Source organism: Schistocerca cancellata, chromosome 1 (assembly GCF_023864275.1).
Source record: "Schistocerca cancellata isolate TAMUIC-IGC-003103 chromosome 1, iqSchCanc2.1, whole genome shotgun sequence".
Lineage (NCBI taxonomy): Eukaryota > Metazoa > Arthropoda > Insecta > Orthoptera > Acrididae > Schistocerca > Schistocerca cancellata.
Genome location: NC_064626.1, coordinates 1,045,424,726 through 1,045,449,170, shown reverse-complemented (window position 1 = coordinate 1,045,449,170; position 24,445 = coordinate 1,045,424,726). Strand labels below are relative to the sequence as shown.

At 37.9% G+C, this 24,445-nt stretch overlaps 1 protein-coding gene across 3 annotated transcripts in view; it reads left to right on the top strand.

Moving 5' to 3' along the window:
• LOC126090187 (sodium-dependent dopamine transporter) overlaps positions 1–17,791 on the top strand; it is a 497,172-nt gene extending 479,381 nt beyond the window's left edge. For all 3 annotated transcript variants that reach the window (XM_049906970.1, XM_049906968.1, XM_049906969.1), the window contains exon 14: positions 15,516–17,791. In XM_049906970.1, coding sequence (XP_049762927.1) covers positions 15,516–15,632 — 117 coding nt within the window. In that variant the 3' untranslated portion in view covers positions 15,633–17,791. The remainder of the gene's footprint in view (positions 1–15,515) is intronic.
• The last annotated feature ends 6,654 nt before the right edge of the window (positions 17,792–24,445 follow it).

The following is a 24,445-nucleotide window of genomic DNA, read 5'->3' as shown; positions in this document are numbered from 1 at the left end:
ATGAAACAGAGTCCAAGGGCAGTACTGAATCCAGACTAAGGTAGTTTGTTATCTAGTTAGTGTTCCATAGATCATCTGAATGGTTTTCTTTTACCAGAATTAAGTGGAACAAGTCAGTACACAGGATACTCATACATGACTATCTTAGTACTTGGCACTGCATTTATTTCAGTTCTATTAGTCCCTCTCCTCCTTCCCCTTCTCTCTGTCCATCTCCTCCACCCCCTTCTCTGTCAATCTCCTTCTCTCCCATCTCTCTGTCCACATCCTCCATGCCCCCGCTCTTTGTCCATCTCCTCCCATTCTCTTCCTCTGTCCATCTCCTGCTACCCTCATAACTCCTGAACTATGTGTCATAGAGTGATACAATTCTGCAGATACATTCAACAGGATTTGTAGATACTGTCTGCTAAATGTGTTGTGAATAGATTTAGTAACAAAGAAGCAATAAGTGTAAATGTCATGTTGTCTTGCCTGATGCGACAGTTTTACTGCATGAACAATGAAAATGTAGAAAGAGATATACTTTTTCCCTTTCATAATTTTGTGGAGGTTGTCAGTGAGAAAAAAGTTTCATAAAGGTCTGAAATTACACATAAAGTTTGTTGCAAGACACTAAATTCTCTTATTCTCAAATACTTGATAGTGTGCATAATAGCTACACGTTACGCAAATTTTACATTATATAACAAATAGTGCAGAAGTATGGAATAAACACAGTGAAAATTGTATAAGCTTTATATAAATTACTTTGAATCGTATCATGTAGTACACGTTGTTGTTGTTGTTGTTGTTGTTGTTGTTGTTGTGTTCTTCAGTCCAGAGACTGGTTTGATGCAGCTCTCCATGCTACTCTATCCTGTGCAAGTTTCTTCATCTCCCAGTACCTACTGCAACCTACATCTTTCTGAATCTGTTTAGTGAATTCGTCTCTTGATTCCCTCTACGATTTTTACCCTCCACACTGCCCTCCAATACTAAATTGGTGATCCCTTGATGCCTCAGAATATGCCCCACTAACTGATCCCATATCCTAGTCAAGTTGTGCCACAAATTTCTCTCCTCTCCAATTCTATTCAATACCTCCTCATTCGTTATGTGATCTACCCACCTAATCTTCAGCATTCTTCTGTAGCACCACATTTCGAAAGCTTCTTGTCTAAAATATTTATCGTCGACGTTTCACTTCCATACGTGGCTACAATCCATACAAATACTTTCAGAAACGACTTCCTGACACTTAACTCTATACTTGATTTTAACAAACTTCTCTTCTTCAGAAATGCTTTCCTTGCCATTGACAGTCTACATTTTATATCCTCTCTACTTCGAACATCATCAGTTATTTTGCTCCCCAAATAGCAAACTCCTTTACTACTTTAAGTGTCTCATTTCCTAATCTAATTCCTGCAGCATCACCTGATTTAATTCGACTACATTCCATTATCCTTGTTTTGCTTCTGTTGGTGTTCATCCTATATCCTCCTTTCAAGACACTGTCCATTCCGTTCAGCTGTTCTTCCAACTTCTTTGCTGTCTCTGACAGAATTACAGTGTCATCGGCGAACCTCAAAGTTTTTATTTCTTCTCCTTAGATTTTAATTCCTACTCCAAATTTTTCTTTTGTTTCCTTTACTGACAGATTGAATAACATCGGGGATAGGCTACAACCCCGTCTCACTCCCTTCCCAACCACTGCTTCCCTTTCATGCCCCTCGGCTCTTATAACTGCCATCTGGTTGCTGTACAAATTGTAAATAGCCAAATAGCCTTTTGCTCCCTGTATTTTACCCCTGCCACCTAGAGAATTTGAAAGAGAGTATTACAGTCAACATTGTCAAAAGCTTCCTCTAAGTCTACAAATGCTAGAAACATAGGTTTGCCTTTCCTTAATCTATTTTCTAAGATAAGTCATAGGGTCAGTATTGCCTCATGTGTTCCAACATTTCTACGGAATCCAAACTGATCTCCCCCGAGGTCAGCTTCTACCAGTTTTTCCATTCGTCTGTAAAGAATTTGTGTTAGTATTTTGTGGATGTGGCTTATTAAACTGACAGTTCAGTAATTTTCACATCTGTCAACACCTGCTTTCTTTGGGATTGGAATTATTATATTCTTCTTGGAGTCTGAGGGTATTTTGCCTGTCTCATACATCTTGCTCACTAGATGGTAGAGTTTTGTCAGGGCTGGCTCTCCCAAGGCTATCATTATTTCTAATTGAATGTTGTGTACTCCCAGGGCTTTGTTTCGACTTACGTCTTTCAGTGCGCTGTCAAGCTCTTCACGCAGTATCGTATCGCTCATTTCACCTTCATCTACATTCTCTTCTGATCTATAATATTGTCCTCAAGAACATTGCCCTTGTGTGGACCCTCTATATACTCCTCCTACCTTTCTGCTTTCCCTTCTTTGCTTAGAACTGGGTTTCCATCTGAGCTCTTGATATTTATGGAAGTGGTTCTCTTTTCTCCAAAGGTCTCCTTAATTTTCCTGTAGGCAGTATCTATCCTCCCCGTAGCGATATGTGCCCCTACATCCTTACATTTGTCCTCTAGCCATCCCTGCTTAGCCATTTTGCACTTCCTGTCGATCTCATTTTTGAGATGTTTGTATTCCTTTTTGCCTGCTTCATTTACTGCATATTTATATTTTCTCCTTTCATCAATTAAATTCAATATCTCTTCTGTTACCCAAGGATTTCTACTAGCCCTCGTCTTTTTACCTACTTGATCCCCTGCTACCTTCACTATTTCGTCTCTCAAAGCTACCCATTCCTCTTCTACTGTGTTTCATTCCCCCATTCTTGTCAATAATTCCCTAATGCTCTCCCTGATGCTCTCTACAACCTCTGGTTCTTTCAGTTTATCCAGGTTCCATTTCCTCGAATTCCCAACTTTTTGCAGTTTCTTCAGTTTTAATCTACAGTTCATAACCAATAGATAGTGGTCAGAGTCCATATCTGCCCCTGGAAATGTCTTACAGTCTAAAACCTGGTTCCTGAATCTCTGTCTTACCATTATATAATCTATCTGAGACATTCCAGTATCTCCAGGCTTCTTTCGTGTATTAACCTTCTTCATTCCTTAATCCCATTCCATATGCACCTACTACATTTCCTTCTCTTTCTTTTCCTACTATTGAGTTCCAGTCACCCATGACTATTAAATTTTTGTCTCCCTTCACTATTGGAATAATTTCTTTCATCTCATCATACATTTCATCAATCTCTTCGTCGTCTGCGGAGCTAGTTGGCATATAAACTTGTACTACTATGGTAGGTGGGGCTTTGTATCTATCTTGGCCACAATAATGCACTCACTATGCTGTTTGTAGTAGCTTACCCGCATTCCTAATTTCCTACTCCTGCATTACCCCTATTTGATTTTGTGTTTATAACCCAGTAGTCACCTGACCAGAAGTCTTGTTCCTCCTGCCACTGAACTTCACTAATTCCTACTATGTCTAACTTTAACCTATCCATTTCCCTTTTTAAATTTTCTAACCTATCTGCCCGATTAAGGGATCTGACATTCCACACTCCGACCTTTAGAACGCCAATTTTCTTTCTCCTGATAACAACATCCCCACCCGGAGATCCGAATGGGGGACTATTTTACCTCTGGAATATTTTACCCAAGAGGACGCCATCATCATTTAACCATACAGTAAAGCTGCATGCCCTCAGGAAAAATTATGGCTGTAGTTTCCCCTTGCTTTCAGCCGTTCGCACTACCAGCACAGCAAGGCCGTTTTGGTTAGTGTAACAAGGCTAGATCAGTCAATCATCCAGACTGTTGCTCCTGCAACTACTGAAAAGGCTGCTGCCCCTCTTCAGGAACTACACATTTGTCTGGCCTCTCAACAGATACCCCTCCATTGTCGTTGCACCTACGGTATGGCTATCTGTATCACTGAGGCATGCAAGCCTCCCCACCAACGGAAAGGTCCATGGTTCATGGGGAGAATGCAGTACATATAACCCCCCCCCCCCCCTGAACCATGGACCTTGCCGTTGGTGGGGAGGCTTCCGTGCCTCAGCGATATAGATGGCCGTACCGTAGGTGCAACCACAACGGAGGGGTATCTGTTGAGAGGCCAGACAAACGTGTGGTTCCTGAAGAGGGGCAGTAGCCTTTTCAGTAGTTGCAGGGGCAACAGTCTGGATGATTGACTGATCTGGCCTTGTAACACTAACCAAAATGGCCTTGCTGTGCTGGTACTGCGAACGGCTGAAAGCAAGGGGAAACTACAGCCGTAATTTTTCCTGAGAGCATGCAGCTTTGCTGTATGATTAAATGATGATGGCGTCCTCTTGGGTAAAATATTCCAGAGGTAAAATAGTCCCCCATTCGGATCTCCGGGCGGGGACTACTCAGGAGGACGTCGTTATCAGGAGAAAGAAAACTGGCGTTCTACGGATCGGAGCGTGGAATGTCAGATCCCTTAATCGGGCAGGTAGATTAGAAAATTTAAAAAGGGAAATGGATAGGTTAAAGTTAGATATAGTGGGAATTAGTGAAGTTCAATGGCAGGAGGAACAAGACTTTTGGTCAGGTGAATACAGGGTTATAAATACAAAATCAAACAGGGGTAATGCAGGAGTATGTTTAATAATGAATAAAAAAATAGGAGAACGGGTAAGCTACTACAAACAGCATAGTGAACGCATTATTGTGGCCAAGATAGACACGAAGCCGGTGCCTACTACAGTAGTACAAGTTTCTATGCCAACTAGCTCTGCAGTTGATGAAGATATTGATGAAATTTATGATGAGATAAAAGAAATTATTCAGGTAGTGAAGAGAGACGAAAATTTAATAGTCATGGGTGACTGGAATTCGGTAGTAGGAAAAGGGAGAGAAGGAAACGTAGTGGGTGAATATGGATTGGGGGTAAGAAATTAAAGAGGAAGCCACCTGGTAGAATTTTGTGCAGAGCATAACTTAATCATAGCTAACACTTGGTTCAAGAATCATGAAAGAAGGTTGTATACATGGAAGAACCCTGGAGATACTAAAAGGTTTCAGATAGATTATATAATGGTAAGACAGAGATTTAGGAACCAGGTTTTAAATTGTAAGACATTTCCTGGGGCAGATGTGGACTCTGACCACAATTTATTGGTTATGAACTGTAGATTAAAACTGAAGAAACTGCAAAAAGGTGGGAATTCGAGGAGATGGAACCTGGATAAACTGAAAGAACCAGAGGTTGTAGAGAGTTTTAGGGAGAGCATAAGGGAACAATTGACAGGAATGGGGAAAAGAAATACAGTAGAAGAAGAATGGGTAGCTTTGAGGGATGAAATAGTGAAGGCAGCAGACGATCAAGTAGGTAAAAAGACGAGGGCTGGTAGAAATCCTTGGGTAACAGAAGAAATATTGAATTTAATTGATGAAAGGAGAAAATATAAAAATGCAGTAAATGAAGCAGGCAAAAAGGAATACAAACGTCTCAAAAATGAGATCGACAGGAAGCGCAAAACTGCTAAGCAGGGATATCTAGAGGGCAAATGTAAGGATGTAGAGTCTTATCTCACTAGGGGTAAGATAGATACTGCCTACAGGAAAATTAAAGAAACCTTTGGAGAAAAGAGAACCACTTCCATGAATATCAAGAGCTCAGATGGAAAACCAGTTCTAAGCAAAGAAGGGAAAGCAGAAAGGTGGAAGGAGTATATAGAGGGTCTATGCAGGGGTGATGTACTTGAGGACAATGTTATGGAAATGGAAGAGGATGTAGATGATGATGAAATGGGAGATACGATACTGCGTGAAGAGTTTGACAGACCACTGAAAGACCTGAGTCGAAACAAGGCCCCGGGAGTAGACAACATTCCATTAGAACTACTGACGGCCTTGGGAGAGCCGGTCATGACAAAACTCTACCATCTGGTGAGCAAGATGTATGAGACAGGCGAAATACCCTCAAACTTCAAGAAGAATATAATAATTCCAATCCCAAAGAAAGCAGGTGTTGACAGATGTGAAAATTACTGAACAATCAGTTTAATAAGTCACGGCTGCAAAATACTAACGCGAATTCTTTACAAACAAATGGAAAAAGTGGTAGATGTCAACCTCGGGGAAGATCAGTTTGGATTCCGTAGAAATGTTGGAACACGTGAGGCAATACTGGCCTTATGCCTTATCTTAGAAGAAAGATTAAGGAAAGGCAAACCTACGCTTCTAGTATTTATAGACTTAGAGAAAGCTTTCAACAATGTTGACTGGAATACTCTCTTTCAAATTCTGAAGGTAGCAGGGGTAAAATACAGGGAGCGAAAGGCTATTTACAATATGTAGCCTCTCCCCAATGTTATTTAATCTGTATATTGAGCAAGCAGTAAAGGAAACAAAAGAAAAATTTGGAGTAGGTATTAAAATCCATGGAGAAGAAATAAAAACTTTGAGGTTCGCCTATGACATTGTAATTCTGTCAGAGACAGCAAAGGACTTGGAAGAGCAGTTGAACGAAATGGACAGTGTCTTGAAAGGAGGATATAAGATGAACATCAACAAAAGCAAAACGAGGATCATGGAATGTAGTCGAATTAAGTCGGGTGATGCTGAGGGATTTAGATTAGGAAATGAGACGCTTAAAGTAGTAAAGGAGTTTTGCTATTTGGGGAGCAAAATAACTGATGATGGTCAAAGTAGAGAGGATATAAAATGTAGACTGGCAATGGCAAGGAAAGCGTTTATGAAGAAGAGAAATTTGTTAACATCAAGTATAGATTTAAGTGTTAGGAAGTCGTTTCTGAAAGTATTTGTATGGAGTGTAGCCATGTATGGAAGTGAAACATGGACGATAAATGGTTTGGACAAGAAGAGAATAGAAGCTGTCGCAATGTGGTGCTACAGAAGAATGCTGAAGATTACATGGGTAGATCACATAACTAATGAGGAGGTACTGAATAGAATTGGGGGCAAGAGAAATTTGTGGCACAACTTGACTAGAAGAATGGATCGGCTGGTAGGACATGTTCTGAGGCATCAAGGGATCACCAATTTAGTACTGGAGGGCAGCGTGGAGGGTAAAAATCACGGAGATGAATACACTAAGCAGATTCAGAAGGATGTAGGTTGCAGTAGGTATTGGGAGATGAAGAAGTTTGCAGAGGATAGAGCAGCATGTAGAGCTGCATCAAACCAGTCTCTTGACTGAAGAACACAACAACAACAACAACAGGGTTTGAACTATTGTGCTACATGTTAGACAAATGGTTATTTTTTTTACCTATATTAAACTTGTCTCTGAGCCAATGATAGCTTTAATAATCAGCAATAAAGGTGATTTTTCTTGGACATAACAACTCTTCACTATTGGTGATGGATTATTTATGATAAATTTTATTAGCAAATATATATGTATGTATTTGGTGAAGGTGTAGCTAAAATGCCTGACTCTTTGAAGAGGTGCCTGCAAGATGGTTGCAGGTAAACATCCCATATCATTCTCACTGCTTGCTTTTGTGCAATCAACAGTTTCTTTTTACGTGATGAGTTTCTATAGAAAATTATTCCATAACGCAAATGCATTACTGAGTGAAATATGCAAAATATGTTAGGAGCTTAATTTGTTTGTTTCGAAGACTAGCAATTATATTAATATCAAAAGTCTGTGAGCTTCATTATTTGATCAACTCAGTAATACACTTCTTCCAGTTCAAGTTTTCATCAAAATTTTGAGCATACTACCCTGTTTACTCACTCACACATTCATGTGCATCAACAACTGTTGGTTTTGTGTGGACACTATATTGTGGCAGTTTTAGATGGGAGGTGTTTTGAACTATGGTTGTGTGGGATAACAGTAAAGGATAGGGCTGCACTACCACTGCCAACCACAGCAAACAACTGCTGTATAACCACTACCACACGCTTTATGTACTCCAGATTTTTCGTGTTGTGGATTGCTCATTTTTAAAGGTTCGGAACCTCAGTCAGTAAAAACAGAATCCTTATAGGATCCTTTTGTTTTCCCTTTGTCTGCCTGTCCACCTGACAACACTCCTTTCTGTAAGGAACAGATTGAAGTATCAAGTTGAAATTTATATCACATAGTAAAGTCTATGGTCCCTCAGTGCTGTAAAAGATTTAAGCTTCTAAGTCAATCTAATCAAAAGATACGACCATTTATGTCACACACTTCGATATTTGCAAACTCACTGATCAAAATGTATAGGATTCTTCCCATTGACCTAGAATCATGACATTTGACAAGCAGCAAGGTTTTTCAATACAAATAAAGGGTAAAAGTCCAAAATTGTTCATCTGTGACTGCATCACATAAAAAATATTTTTTGCCATTTGTTGTCTATCTACAAAGACCCCTTTTTCTTGGGAACTGGTAGAGGTATAAAATAGAAATTTATGTAAACTATCAAGGCCCCTCAGCAGTGTAAGTAACTTAAGCTTCAAAGCCAATGCAGTCAAAAGTTATGGCCACATAAGTTACGTACTTTGATTCTAGCAAACTCATTTGCTAAAAGTCGAACATCGCTGACACTGTAGCTGAGCATATGTGGACAGTGTGCTGGGTGCCTTCTGTAATAACAAAAGCTGCATGAATTATTCAGTGATAAACGTGAAGGGATGTCATGTGATGTCTGCCCAGACCAAATTCTGACAACAATAACAGGGAAATAAAAAACAACAAAGAGAGTGCAGCAAAACAGGGAAAGTGGGAGAAAATCTTGGCCAGACCATGGATTTTTCAGTCTTCATTTTAACCCAGCCTTCACCTTTCAACACTGTGAGGAGCCACCAGGAACAACACTTGATTTGGATTCCACATCAAACTGTAGGTCCACTTTCCCCAGTTGCGTAATTGGGTTAGGTTAGAATCACACAAGTTGCAAAATTGGCATCCAATAAAAATACTTGCATGAGATTAAGTTTGTACCCCTGGAGTGCAAGTCCTATTTGCAGTCATACACGATGTCTTTTTTTTTTTTTTTTTAAACATTGATCCCAATGACTATTATGTCAGTTCTGCTTTTGTAGATGCACAGAACGTGTGTATAAGCTGGCAGCTATAAGATGGAGGCCAGAGTTGTTCCCCTGCACTGCTCCTCCCCCTCAGGCAGTCTAAGTTCTTGTTTGTTTCCACTTGCTGCCGACTGCCATGACATACTTCCATGTAATATGACTTCATTTGTTGTACAGAACGTAATATAGTGAGTTTTCTCAAAATTTAGGGAGAGTCAGTTAAAGAACCACTTGATCATTTTCTGTTACTTTATCTCTGATGCAGTTAATTACAACACCAACATCAACTACAAAAACTACCAATTCTGCTTGATGAATGTTAAGTGGAAGGTCATTCTCACACATATATGAAATAGGAATGGACTCAAATTTGAACCCATGGGACGCCCATTGTGATTTCTCTCCGGTCACTAAAATTTATTCTCTTACAACATTTTTTTGAATTATTCCATACAACATTTTGCAATCTGTTTGTTAAGTATGATTCAAACCAGTTGTTTGTAAAGCCATCAAATCCATAAAACTTCTACGCTATCTAATGCATTCAAAAGAAAACAAAAAAATACTAACTGGGGTACTTTATTATATAAAGCATATAATGTTTAGGGAGTGAATGTATAAATAGCATCCTCTATCAAGCAGTTGTTCTGGAATCCAAATTGTGATGTGCTAAGTAAAGTAAATTTGTTCATACTAAAGTGATTATTATTTGGGTCTTGTAAAGGTTCTACCAGACTTGAGTATGGAAGCTTTATATAGAGAATATGCTTTGTTACAAAATGAACCTGGTCATGTGCCTAGTATGAACACTTTCCAAATATTAAAGTATTTATAACTGCATAGTCTTCCATGGCCATAGTCAATTGCCTTAAAAGTTTTCTGAGTATCATACCACATCATAAAGTAAATAAACTATACTGGAGAAACCAACGTTTCAGCATCAGTTAATGTGGCCTTCTTCTGGGTCTACTAATGACTGATCATTGGTTTCTCCAGCACAGTTTTTATTTCATTATGATACGGTATCATACTCATATAGTTGAAAATTGGAAAATAACACTTTAAAATATCAACAGCGCAAGTCATATTACTTTGTTTTATTGTCGCTTTAGCATATAACACACTTCCCGAACAATGCCTAAGCTCATCCAGTATCACATTAACAATTATTCTTGTTTCACATTCACACTGAAGTAACCACTCCTATGCTGCATTTCCACATTGATTAAACACTTAATCATTTATCTGAGAAGCCTTTTCATTTTTGTTCTATCATCTACGTGTTTCTCCATGAAAATTACTGATCCACAAACACATTACTGTTTCAACCATAAAGCTCACAACTAACATAATGAGCTTTTCCATGAAATGACTGGATTACTCAAACACTTTTCTCCTATGAGCCAGATGTACAACTTTATACAACTTTCCAATCTTAATTATACTTTCTACCAATTTCTACATACTGCTTATCTGTGTTGTGGCTGTGCATGACTGCTCCTTGTAGGAGCTCAACAATGAATCTTCTGCACACACCAATATGGCATGTGACCGCTACTACAATGCTCTCTGTAGAAAAGGCATGATCAACTTCAAAAGTTCCAGAAACCAGTGATAAGTACAGAGTACAATTTCAGTACATTACAGTCACTCTTCAGAATTCTGTTTTATTCCATAAACACCACAGAAATTTTTGGGAACTTTATGTTCCTATTAATTTTAATGGATGATGTTGGCGCTTCTTCTAGTTGCTTAAAGTTTTGTGGAAGGACATTTTTGATATATTCTCTTGCTTCTTCAACTGAACCACTTATCAGTAGAAAGCCTCAGTGCTTTGTATGAGCATGCCTCATACCTTCAAGATGCTGTACTGTTCATTTCCATTGCACACCCTGATCAGTCAGTCCAGTAACAATTGGATACATATTAACTGTTTCAGCCTGAGCCCTGTCTATAAGAATTTTATCAGTCAAGGTAATGATACATTGCTCTACACAAGCAGGAAAATGCACTACTCAAATCAGACTGAACCAGCCAGATAATGATTCCAATTCATTTCTCCTGTCAGAATCTTTTAAGAAATCTACATGGAAATCTCCACAAGCTACTAACTGATCCATCTTGCCTGACAGACAGCTCAGCAATGAATCTGTGTGCAATAACAACTCACAAGCACATGCTTCTGTGTTCTGATCTGCACAGAAACTGCTTTTTCCAGTGTTTTTAACTCTATGTCCAATTTTTACATATGTTGCAACTTCCTTTTTCCATAATAAATGAAAAGCACCAGTTCGCTTTTGTTCCATTTTCCATGTTAACCCTGTATAAAAATGATACTATTCACTAATCCCTGACATTCATCTTCTCTATCACTGTCATTACACAGTGTTGAGAGAAGCACAGGACACCTGTCACTTCAGAATTTTCCACATTTCTAGATACACAAGAAGCTCACCTACCTCTAAGATGCAGCATAGCCCAGCATCCTTTTAATAACCAATCAGGAGGCATGGAGGAGAGGTCAAGTGACTGCCTTCTGCATCTGTCTGGAGAGAGATATAAATGAATTTCATTCTCTTGTACATTAGCTCAGCTACCAGGCAGATGGTTCAAAGTGCTGGCGCTCTTCTATTTAGCATACTCTCCACAGCAGATGGCTCTGACCATAAGCCATTGCTCTCTTGTTACTTGTGTCTGCCTCAGTCTCTTTCCATTATTCCATATTCACTCTGAAATTTAATTTTTGCCCACCCACCTCTATTGGCCATTGCAATTGACATATGGTATAACTACACGCTTCCTTGTGGAGGGAGGAGGGGAGATGCTACTGTAAACCCTAATTTGCAATAAATATGGACTTTTTAGTATATGGCTTATACTAATGGTAGCAAATATCTATTTACAGAATCTCAGCTAGAATATCTAATGTGCTGTTTTTAACATATTCTATTACATTGTTGTATTATTTTCTTAACATCTTTTTTAATTTGGTGTCCAAGGCTGTAATGATGATGCAAGTAAAAATTATTATTATTATTATTATTATTATTATTATTCAAAGGCTTTCCAATTTTCCATGTAGCCCCTTGATCATACATTACAAACTGACAAACCAAAAGTCAGTTCTTAAGTTTTATCTGTTCCTTTACCCATAAGTACTGCTACAGATATATGGATTTGCAGCCTCTAAAACTTGTTCATTTTTGGGAAAATGATGGATCAGTTTTGACATCTTGTAAATCTTATGATTTAAATATGGAAGTAGGCACAGATAAAAAAGTTAGCTTTTGCATTCAGAGATTCATTCATCTGAAAAATGAAAGGAGGAACTTGGAGAAAAAAGGCAGGAGTTTGTGAACACACTATGCAGAACTATAAAGGGATAAGACAGGAGTGCAATAAGTAGTTAAATGCTAGTAGAAGACAAGATTTGGAATCCCAAAAAGTTAATTAAGAGTGGCAATCAACAAACCAGAAATACAGTAACGGCAGACTGAATCTGGAAGCATAGATTACACAAAATTAAGCATCTACAGAGAAAAGGAAAGCAGAAAAATGATGGAGGAAAAAAAGTGAAAGGACACAAAAGACAACAATATAAACAGTAAATTAGTTGAAATGGAAAGAAAATGTCAGAAACAGGAAGGAGTAATATGAGGAGAGAAAAGGAAGTAGGCAACAACTAAAGTGATTTGTGTAACCTGAGGCCTGTTAGGTGATTAGAACAAAGTGCATGGTGTGTAACAAGTTCCCAAAATATTCTCATATTCTGCTAAGGATAGTCTATCTCCTGTATCTGATGCTTTCTTGTATCATAGTTTCATTTTAGATACATTTCTCTTTATAGAAATTAAGTTTCCCTCTATCATTTCTTCTAAAACCCATTTCATAGTCTTCTAAGTCAATGTGAACACATATCTTATGTACAATAAAATCTTCTTGTATTTCTTTGGTGGTTGTTGGGGTGTTTAAGGGGGACTAAACAGCGTATTTCTTTGCCACAGCAGTCTGCATAATAACTGCGAAATTTTTTTCAGACCTATACTCTCCTTCCCATTTCTGGTGAAATGCTGGTGTCTGTTCTACTTGGGCAGCAACATGTGCATGCTGTCTAGCAGTTACCAATTAAATCCAGAATGTTACCATTCCAATCATACTGCCTCCAATACACTGTTGCCAAGCTGCACTGAGGATAAAACATCTACCATGTTCATGAGATTTAAAGTCATACCTATTTTGAATGCCTCCTTAATAATACTGTTTCAGGAACCACTCTCTGAATAGATCAGATGTCTTCTCGAAATCAAATTTGTCTTTCCTCAATTAAGTTGTGCTCAGCCAGTGCCAATTTACTTACCTGATCAAGTCTTACATTCAGTGCAACATACAGAGACATAGTGTTATCTCTGTCCCCCGTAAGACTTCCTGCATTTGTAAGGAATGCAATAGATCTCAAATGTTTGAACCTTAGAGTATCTTTCACACTACACAAAAGATCTGTTAATTTTACAGATGGTTCTTGTGAAGTGGGAAGAACAGTTACACAGAGCCTATTCCAGCATGTGGTAGGTATGCAATTCTCTGGTCTCTTTTTTTTACTCTTGCCTTAATGTCTCAATGCTCTGAGTCTTCTTAATGTCTTCCCACCTATATCTGTTTGAGGAAAACATCTTTTCCAGACAATCCAGCTCCATCTAAAGGTTGTCCTCATTATGCATATTCCTCGTTCTGCATATCAGAAATTGTTTACATGAAAATCAATGCCCTGGAGAATGTCATCTCATTGTTGGCAAATATACTTCCTTATAAGTAAATTTTCTGTGTATCCCAAGTCCCAAAGTGGCAACAGGTTTCTTCTGAATGTGGGCATCCAGAAAAGATTGGCAATTGTTCTTCTTCAACTCCATAGTGAATGTGATGTTTTTATGAATGCACAGTATTTAGGTGGTTGACGAATTTGTCAAGATTCTTCCTAAAAAGTTCACATATAGTTAACATAGTGTCTATGCATCTGGTGAAATGCTTTGGTGTGCATGACACTCACTTTAGTGTGATTTCTTCAGTTTACTTTACTTCGCTTTTTTGTGTCTGGAGCTGGCAATTTTTTTCCCTAGTGCTGGGCTAGGTCAAAAGCTTCAGGTTTGCTTAGCCAGAGGTGGTTTAGAGAGCAATGTGCAGGACAATTTTGGCATGTTAGATGATGTTCCATGTTTAGTATTTCAGTCACACTTATTATCAGGTTCTAATAGGCTCCACACTATCTCGATTTTAGTCTTTTTGATCCGTAAAGGTTGATGTGTAGTGAATGGTGCTCATCAAATGTCTTTTTGAATTGACCAGTATGTTCATGCAATTTGTGACTGCTGAAACCTGAAGCTTGGTAGGTCTTTTCCAGTGGAGTGGGTCTCATACTTCCTGTGACTAGCCTAGAAATTTCATGAAGGCTTATGTTGATCTACTTTGCATGTGCCGATCTAGACCAGACAGGACACGAGCACTCAACTGTGGAAAAGCAAAGGGCCAAAGTGGTAGTTTTAAGCACAATAGATTTGGCACCCTACTTACTACCAGTTAACTTTCAAAGGATATTGATCCTTGCAGCTACCTTACTTCGGGTTTTTCGCAGTGATGTTTGTGTGTGAGGGACCTGTCAAGAGTCACTCCAAGATATTTCAGCTGGTCTGTGTGCTCAAGGGTAGACCCATCAGTCAATGTGCAGCTTTATATTTGCTAGGCTTGGGTGCAGGTGAAAAGTGCAAACTTTTGTTTTTAGTTGAATTTGGTTTGAGAGAGTTGTCATCATAATATGTTGACATGGGTACTAGGGTATTCTCCTAAACTTTACATCTACTTCCTCAAAGGTTCTTCCTTGCTCTGTGATACCCAATCATCAGTATAGAGAAAATGTCTTATATATTTGGGTACTGGCTGATTATTTGTGTGTATGTTGAACAGGATGGGGGCTAGAACACTTCCCTGAGCAAGGCCATTTTTCTACATCCTCCAGAGACTTCTGTTGGCTACTATGGTGACATAGAATTGTCAGTTCTGCAACAAGAATTCTATAATTTTTACTAACAGGCTTCTCCAAATTTCTCAATATATTAAGTTCACCATGGCAGGTAATACAGGTGAGCCAATTTCAAGCCCCATGAACTTGCTTATAGTCATTCCAACATGAAGGAAGTATGTCATCATTAAGCAGTGACTTGAGGAAGTTTAACATATGATGTTAAAATTGTTGCTTCAATAAAGACAAAGTTTCTTGTGGATGAACCCTGGTGAAGTGTGAAATGACATCAAAACTGCCCAGTAAGCTATTGTGATATGAATTTATTGTTCTTAGGATGTCCACAAACTGTGATGAATTTATGTCTGTTGTAACTGCTGCATTATTTATGTAACTTTTTTTCATGAATGTTAACAAATTGTTTTACTCTTACAAGTACATGGAAATATAATGAGCTCCTATTAGAAGGCATAGTGAATACTGAACAAAATAAATTTGACCGCTTGTTACAGAGACTGAAATTCCTGACAACTCCATGGCGAGATCAGCAGAGGATGGCAGTCAATGGCATACAGAGTGATCCTACACAAGTAAGGCTCACGTCAAGCCCTGTTGCTGAAAATGTCTAAGTAAGTAGAGCAGTTTCATACAATATAGAAAAAATTGCCACTAATCATAGTTTATACATAATGTACATTAAAAATGGCTTCTTAAATATTTATCACTGAATTTATGTGATGTTACTACAGTCTTAAATACTGAAATTGCTCCAACATGACCATTAAAGTAGACCCTAGTTTACAGGTTATACATATAATGTCCATGATCTATAAAAGATACTGATTATTTCCAGTAGTGTCATAAGCAAACAACACAAAACTGACCAATATCTTTGGAAGTTATATGAAAAAACTGTATTTCACTTTCACTGCATTCATGTAAATGTTGCAACCCTCAACTAAAACTCATTTAACATGCTCTAATGCACTTTTACATCTAAAATTTGTGATCTGTCATAGCTTTGAATGCTTCTGTTACTGGCTTCCAGTCGTTTGCATAACATTTTATATGAGTCAGAACTTTGAGGGAATTTAGTATGTTGAAATCAGCATTCATTCAAATCAAATATGCTATCAATCAGATTATCTCATATCTCATATTCAACAATATAGTAAGGTTGTTAGCAGTATATTAAAGACACTTACAAAAGAGTACTTTTGTCTTTTATCTAGTTCTTACAAGTATAATAAACCCATAAATGGTTGTGATGTCCAGTAGTTTGTCTCCCATACATACTGCTGTAAACATTTTGTGGTGTAAAGTTTATAGCAAAATAAGTATTATATAACTGCCAGATTTACACTATCTTGCCAGTTAGTAAAAATGTAGCCAGTAACTATTGATAATTATAGAGACTCAATAAAGATCTGAGAACCAAAGATAGTCAAACAGTGAGTACTTTGTAGAAAAACAATTTATCTGCTGTAATTAAATATATTGGTGTGGAAAGATCTTTAAATATGAGTGTAACAAAGGAAAATATTATGTGTGTACTAACCAGTATAAAAATAAATGTGATGTACAAACTTTAGGTCTTGTCAAACAGTTAGGTAACTTTAAAACAGTAGCATAATAGAGATTGGAAGATGATATTTTAGTGCACAATATACCATTGCTATTAGAAGGTATAATTTTAGAAACAAAAATGACACCACAGTATTATAATCGAGTTACTGTAAGTGTGCTGTTATTGTAGTTGTACAGAATGTAAAAGGCTAATTTTTTAACAAAATGTAAACAGTGTGTGTTTTCATGTAAAATAACATAGAGTGACAAAATAAATGCTAATTTTTTATAACAAAAATGCCTGTGCAGTTCAAAAATAGCCAGAACAGCCATTGGATATTTTTGAATGTGTTTACTTGCAACACTTGTTCTCAAATTTGATACAGTTTATTATGGTGCAATGGAAGAAATTAATATGTACATAGTTTGTATAAATATGTACAAGAAAAGGAAATATGTAAAGCAAACATTAGATGTTGTTGTGAAGTTGGTAGTTAAATGCTGTAGAATAGATTATGAACCAAAAGAGACTGTAATACCAGCAGGATTAACTTATTTGATATCTCAAATGCTTGTAAGGCAAGTAGTAGTTATATTTTTTGCAATGATGTGGCTATACTATTAGTTAAGAAGTTATAAGTACAATATTTTTATTTAGACTGATGTTTTACATGCAGTATTTTACAATGGAATTGCTCGGAGAAACAGGTATTTTGAGAAATACCCATCACACCATACAACCAATAGTATAGAAACAATATATGTAATAGATAAAGCTGTACAGGGAGCAATAAATTGTACAAAAAGATGTTACAGTGTGTAAAATTTGTTTAATGAGCTTTTAACGTTCTATTAGTTGGCATTTTTCTGTGAATAGTATTCAATAAATTATTGGAAGATGTAACATGTTTTGTAAATAAAGAAAAAATACAAATTAATGTTCCACATATTTTTGTCACTCTGGTTCACTGCTGGAAGTACAGGGTGTAATAATTATCTGCTGTCTATGATTTTTAATCATTTAGACAGGCACAATGTAAAACAGTAATGTACTACCATTCCATTCATTGTTGATGGAGAATCAACGTTCAACTACCTATGTTGAAAAATAAATGTCATGATCACTTTTATTGTTGTTAATTTTTAATTATTGCTTATGTTTTTAGTAACAAGTATGTGAAACTTTTTATTAACCAACAATAAAAAAGATTTATTTAAAGAAGTTTTTACCATGACCTTCTCATTTTTTACTTATATTAACATCCTGACCACTGCACATATGGGCACTTCTTAAAAGTGTTCTGGTGTCATAACTTGAGGTACTTCCAACAGTGCTGTGAAGTGAAAAATGTGGAGCCATAATTAATACTGGTAATGGCTGACATGACATATCTGCATCTAACTACATACCCAGCAAAACCACTGTAAAGAGCATGCAAGAAAGTACTTACCATTTTGTGTATTTAATGACCACTAAAAAGAGCATGGCAGGATGCAGACCAGATGGACTTCCTACAAAGAGGTGGTGGGGTCAACTAAAGAACACATAGGAAGGAGAGACGTGGGATGCTGTGTTGAGGGAGGAAATCTACCAACACAGAAACACATGTTGGCAAATCAGTTGAAAACATATAACTTGATGTTGACGATGGTGGTGATGATGCTGACTGATCACATTGGGGTAGTTCTCATTGTTTTAAATAAAACAACTGCTTGAAATGGATCATCTTAATAAAAATAAAAAATAAAAAGATAAAAAAATTGGGTTTAACAATGTAAGAACAAGATAAACTGCTTCCTACTGTAAAGACTACATGTTAAGTTGCAGAGAGGCACAGCTAAAAGACACTTACACATCAGCTTTTGGTCACAGCCTTCACCAGAAAGAGAAACACACACACACACACACACACACACACACACATTCATTCACACAAGCAAGCACACCTCATGCACAAATGACCATCACCTCCAGCAGTTTGGAGCAGAATGCAGCTGTCACACAGAATGGAAGCAGCAATCTGGATGGGTGAGGAAGGGGGAGGGATAGTGATGTACAGGCATGGCAAGAGATGAGCAGCTTCTGGCAGAGTATGCAGGGACTAGAAAGCCAACAGGTGCGGTGTCAGGTAGCTGTGGGGCAGGGAGGTGCAGACAAAGAGGACAGACAGGGGATGAAAAAGGAGAGGAGTGGGGAAGAGGAAAGATGGGCAGGTGCATTGGCTGAGGGCAGCACACAGAGAGGGTGGGAGATGAGAAGAGAGAAGAGATAATATGACAGACTGAATGGAAATTGTTGGTTGGAAGGTGTGGGGACAGTATGTTACTGAAGGGTGAGGCTGGGATAATTTCAGGAACAGAGATAACTCCTGTCTCCACAGTTCAGGAAAGCTGGTGTTGAAGGGGAGGATCCGGATGGCTTGGTTAGTGAAGCAGCCGTTTAAATCAAGCATGCTATGTTGAGCTGCATGTTGAGCCACAGGGTGGCCTACTTTGCTCTTCACCAGGTTGGTAGTGGCTGTTCATCCTGGTGGACAGATGGTTGGTAGTCACATCAACATAAAAAGCTGTGCAATGATTCCAGCAGAGCTGGTAAATGACATGGTACTTTCACAGGTGGCCTGACACCTGATGGGGTATGATAAGCCTGTGACAGGACTGCCATAGGAAGTGCTGGGCGGGTGGATTGGGCAGTGTTTTCCACAGGGTTATGATCCTTGTGGCTATGCAGATGCCATTGACTGTGCTACAGATTTGTTTGTATATCTTCCCTTCAAAGGAGAATTAGTTGTGAGTTAGTATAAAGTCAGTAAGTTGTGTGATGAATGAGGTGTTGGTTTGAAGTCTGAAGGATGTTGGGAAAGGTAGTGTTCAACAGTGGTAAAGCCATAGGCATGAGGGATCTTAGTGTATAGGGAGACAGTGTCAACAGATCTTTGATCTGGGAGTCTAGATTATGGGCAATTGGTTGGAGGTGTTGGGCAGTGAGAGCCAAAATTCTTTCAGTGGAGGCACAATAAGCAGCCACAATGGGGTGTCCCAGATTGTTGGATTTGTGGATTATGTGGATCATGTAGAAGTTGATTGTTCAGTGTGTCATAGGAGTGAGGAGAGAAATGAATTCAGGGTAGAGGTTCTGCGAAGGGCCTATGCCTGCCACTACTGAAAGAATTTTGGCCCTTGTCGTCCAACACCTCCAAACAATTGCCTCCAATATAGCCTCCCACATTCAATTTATCTACATGATATTAATTAAATTCCTGCAAAAATACTTCCAAAATATGTCATTCAGTAGCAACATCTAATAATACCAGGCAGATAATGGTAGGTTTTAGAAATTCCTCTTAGACTCATAAATCCGTTTTCTTAAAGAGACTACAGCAAATTGGAGTTCATAAAGTTTCACCACAGTTACAGAAAGGTGTTCAGATGAGTAATGTTTGCCTCCAAAAGAATCAGTGGTTGAGAAAATAATATATTGTACAGAGAATAAAACCAAATCAACTTGGAATGACATAAAAAAGAAATGAAGTAAGTCAAACAAAGAAATAACATAAAGATAAAGGAAAGCAATAGCATAACAGATAACTAACAGAAATTAATAAATTTTAGAATTTACTCTTTTTCCTAATATTTTAGTTATAACACCTGAAAGGTATGTAAGTATAACAATTTTGTTCCCCAGCATAGATTATTAAGTCATAAAAACAATAAAATACAAAACTTACAAGTTTAAAAGTCAGCAGGCCTAGATGAACAGCCATCTGTGTTATGAAAGAATGCATATACTGCACACGAGTTTCTTTAACATAATGAGAATTCAGGCAAAGTGTATTATCAGAATAATGTGCCTTCTCTAAAGATATACTCATATAAAATTATAGACCAATATCTCTTATGTCATCCATCTCTGGAAGATCAAAGGCCTTCTTGATAAGACAATGTTTGGATTTTTGTAAGATCAAAAATATGTCTGATGCATGTAAATGTACACACACTCTTCAAAATGCAGTTAAGCTCTAAATGAGTTTTACTTTGTGTTTACATAATAAACCTGCTTTCAGTATCAAATGTTGGCTTTCATTGACAGGTAAGCTCTCACATTAGATACACAATTCTCGTGACTACGTGACAAACTGTGGGAATTACTAGTTACTTCACATCAACAACACCATTATTCCATTTTGGCTCTGAAATAGTCATTAACTCTATAATCAGAATCCCAGGTACAAAAACACATAAGACCAATGGATATTGAAATGACAAACAGGCAGTTTCACATCAGGCTTCCAGCAGTATTTTTAGGAGACACTCATCAGGGTCAGATGAAATGTTAAAGAGGTTTGGCTGAATTACTAACTACAACAAATACTATAGTATGATGTGTGGCATCAATACCTACTTTTACTTGGATGGTAAAGCTCAGCACTGGTTCAATAACAATGTAAACACACTCAATAATTGGGGTAAATGAGAGGAGGAAATTAAGAAACCTTTTGGCCATAGCCAGTGGCAAGTCGATTTGATGGAATAACAAGTAAAACACAGAGCTCAGTATCAAGGAAACGCTACATAATCACATTTACAGAGGATTTTAATATTTTGTCTCACAGCGAACCAAAATATGATGGAGGCCAATATATAAAGGTTAGTCAAATGAAAACCGAACCATTGTCACAACAGGACCACAGAATGTTTCTGTTCAAAAGTAATGACCACATGCATGAAGACATTTATCCCATTGGGAGATGAGATGACAAATTCCTATCTTGTAGAATGCAGTCATCTGCTGACAGATCCACAACTGCACCCACTCTTTCACTTCCTTGTCCAACTGAAACCAACATCTGCACATCTTTCTTCAGGTAACCAAAGATCTGAAATTACATGGTCAAAGATCAGCTGTCCAGAGGATGTTGCAGGGTTTCCCAACCCCTGCCTTCATCTGACTGGCAGTGTGGGGGTGGGTGTCATTGTGCAATAGGATGATTCTGTCTGACAGCATTCCTGGAGGTTTTGACTTTATGGCATGTCACAGTCCCTGCAAAGTGTCTTCATAGTGCTGTTCATCAATCGCAATTTTACACTCAAAGAACTTGATGATCAGAGGGCCCCTGCAGTCAAATAAATAGGTCACCATGACACTACTAGAACTTGTGTGAACAAATTTGGATTTCTTTGGTGGGTGAGGTGTGGCATGTTACCACTGTTGGCTTTGCCATCTGCCCTCAAGCTGACAAAATGCTGTTGGACAGAATCATCCTGTTGTGTGATAATGCCTGCTATCACACTGCCATTTAGATGAAAGTATGCTTCAATGATTTGGTTGGGCAACACTGCAACATCCTCCATACAGCCCAGATTTTTCACCATGTGGTTTTCACGTGTTTGCTGAGCTGAAGAAGGACTTGTGGACACCAGTTTCTGTTGGATGAGGATGTGCAAGAGTGAGTGCAGTTATGGATATGTCATCAGCCAAACACAGTCTATGAAACACTAATTGATCACCTCATCTCCCAGTGGGATACACATCTTAATGCATATGGTGATTACCTTTGAATTAAGCCATCCATGGTCCCATTGTTGTTGGTGTTCAGTTTTAATTTTACTGCCCCTCATAGTTTCATCAATCATGAAATGCGTAGCAGAAAATGTGTATCTAGTACTCCTGCTAAAGAATGTTGCAACAACAGAGGACTAGTCAAGTGGTTCCATCATATTGCAGTAATGCCTCAAAAATAACACAATGAAAGAAGTTCTAACAACTCCCAGATAATATAATTATGGGAGTCATGGACGACTATCTGGATCTTGTGTTGCTCATACAACACATACAAAGGAAAGAAACACAGATCGTCTCTGATAACTATGAATGTTGTACCAAGCAAACAGTATCAACTACTGTTGAAGAGGAAGGACATAATTCTGACTAGGGAGAAAACATCTGTGGGGTACCTCAATGCTTGTACTTAGGTCTGCTATTGTTCTTCTTGTATGTAAACAATCTTGTGTCTAATGTACAACAAGCAGAATTAGTTATTTCTGCAGATCACACTGATGTTGTAATCAATCCAATAATACATACAGAAACAGAAGAAATGGTAAACAATGTTCTTAAAGGTATCATTGACTGGTTTTCCAAGACTGGTCTTGCCCTAAATTTTAAAGACACAACATATTCAGTTCTGCCCACCTAAAGGTATTACACTAGTAAGAAGTGTAACACCTGGCGAGAAAATAATAAATAGAATGTAAATTTCAAAATTCTAAGGTGTTCATACCGATTGGAATGCAAACTGGAGAAAGCATGTTTTGGAACTCCTAAAACAACTTAGTTCAGCTACATTTGCACTTAGAATCATTACAAATCTTGGGGACAGACAAATCAGTAACCTGACATATTTTGCATATTTTCATTCAGTAACATCATACGGGATAATGTTCTGGAGTAACTCATCTTTAAGAAAGAAAGTTTTCGTTAGGCAAAAACATGCTGTGTGAATAATATGTGGTGCTCGTCCATGATAATCTTGTAGACATCTGTTTAGAATTGCGCATACAGATTACTTCTTCACGGTATATTCATTCCCTTCTGAAGTTCGTTGTAAATAATCCATTACAGTTCAAAAGGAACAATGATGTACACAATGGAAAATGACATTCATTACTCCAAATCAAGGTTGTCTTTAGCATAAGAAACTGTATACCACGCCGCAACAAAAAATTTTGGTCACATACCTAGTGATGTAAAATATCTAACAGACAACTACAGCATGTAGCTATCTTCACAAATTAATTTGTAATGTGAATGTAAAATGCTTCATTCCACATCATTATGATTTATCATACAAAATGATCCATGAGACATGTGAATAACTAATCAGCAATCTTTAACATCAAACTGTACAATCATGTGCAAGACTATTTTGAAGGATAAGATTGACCATTATGGCTCACACCACAGATAAGAAACAACCATCAACTTATCAACAGCCAAAATTCAACTGGTCTCGTCATAACATCAAACAACACAGAAAACAGCATTTATTTTGAGAATGGAAAAGAAGACACCTGCACTTTTCTAATGTGGACGCCCTGTGCACGTCATTCACTACATCCAAGGAAGCAGAAGTGTATTCACTGAATATTATGCCATCCATATCTACAGCTACATCAATACTTTGCAAGTCATGGTCTGTGGGAGAGGGTATTCTCCCCTCTTTCCTATTCTAGTTGCAAATGGTCCCTGGGAAGAATGATTCTCTGTAAGCCTGTGTCTGACTCGAACCTCTCTAATTTTACCCTCATGGTCTTTTTACAAGTTACTCATAGGTGGAACCTACTCCACTTGATTCCTGATGGGGTACCAGTTTTTAAAAGGCATAAACATACCCTCTTCATCTCGAGTAATGCAATGTCAAGAACAAAGGACTCTTTCATGGTTCCAGATCAACATTAAAATGTCCATTCGCTACTGACTGGAACAGAGTTGGATTAGTTTTGGCTGTCAGAGGCGGAATTTAGTGCTTACAGAATCTCTGTCTCTAGTAATCTTTTTTACGCTAGTGATGTTATTTTAGTTCACCAACCAATCGACCTTAAATTCTTATTTTAAGTGTCCTTGAGATTTTGAAAATATTGGCACTGGTCTAGGATTCAGTCTCTGATTCCAATTTTTCTCTGTATTTCAATCCTTCGAGATGATACTGTTACATCATTTCACATTTTCTCACATTGCCAAACTCTATGAATGGTGCAATCCCAACTACTAGTGAAAGAGAATTTGGTAGTTGACACCTCTTTGCGTGTGGTCAACAATGACAATATGCACAGGGTTGGAGTCCCAGGCTGCATAGAATATTTGTTGTTTTAACTC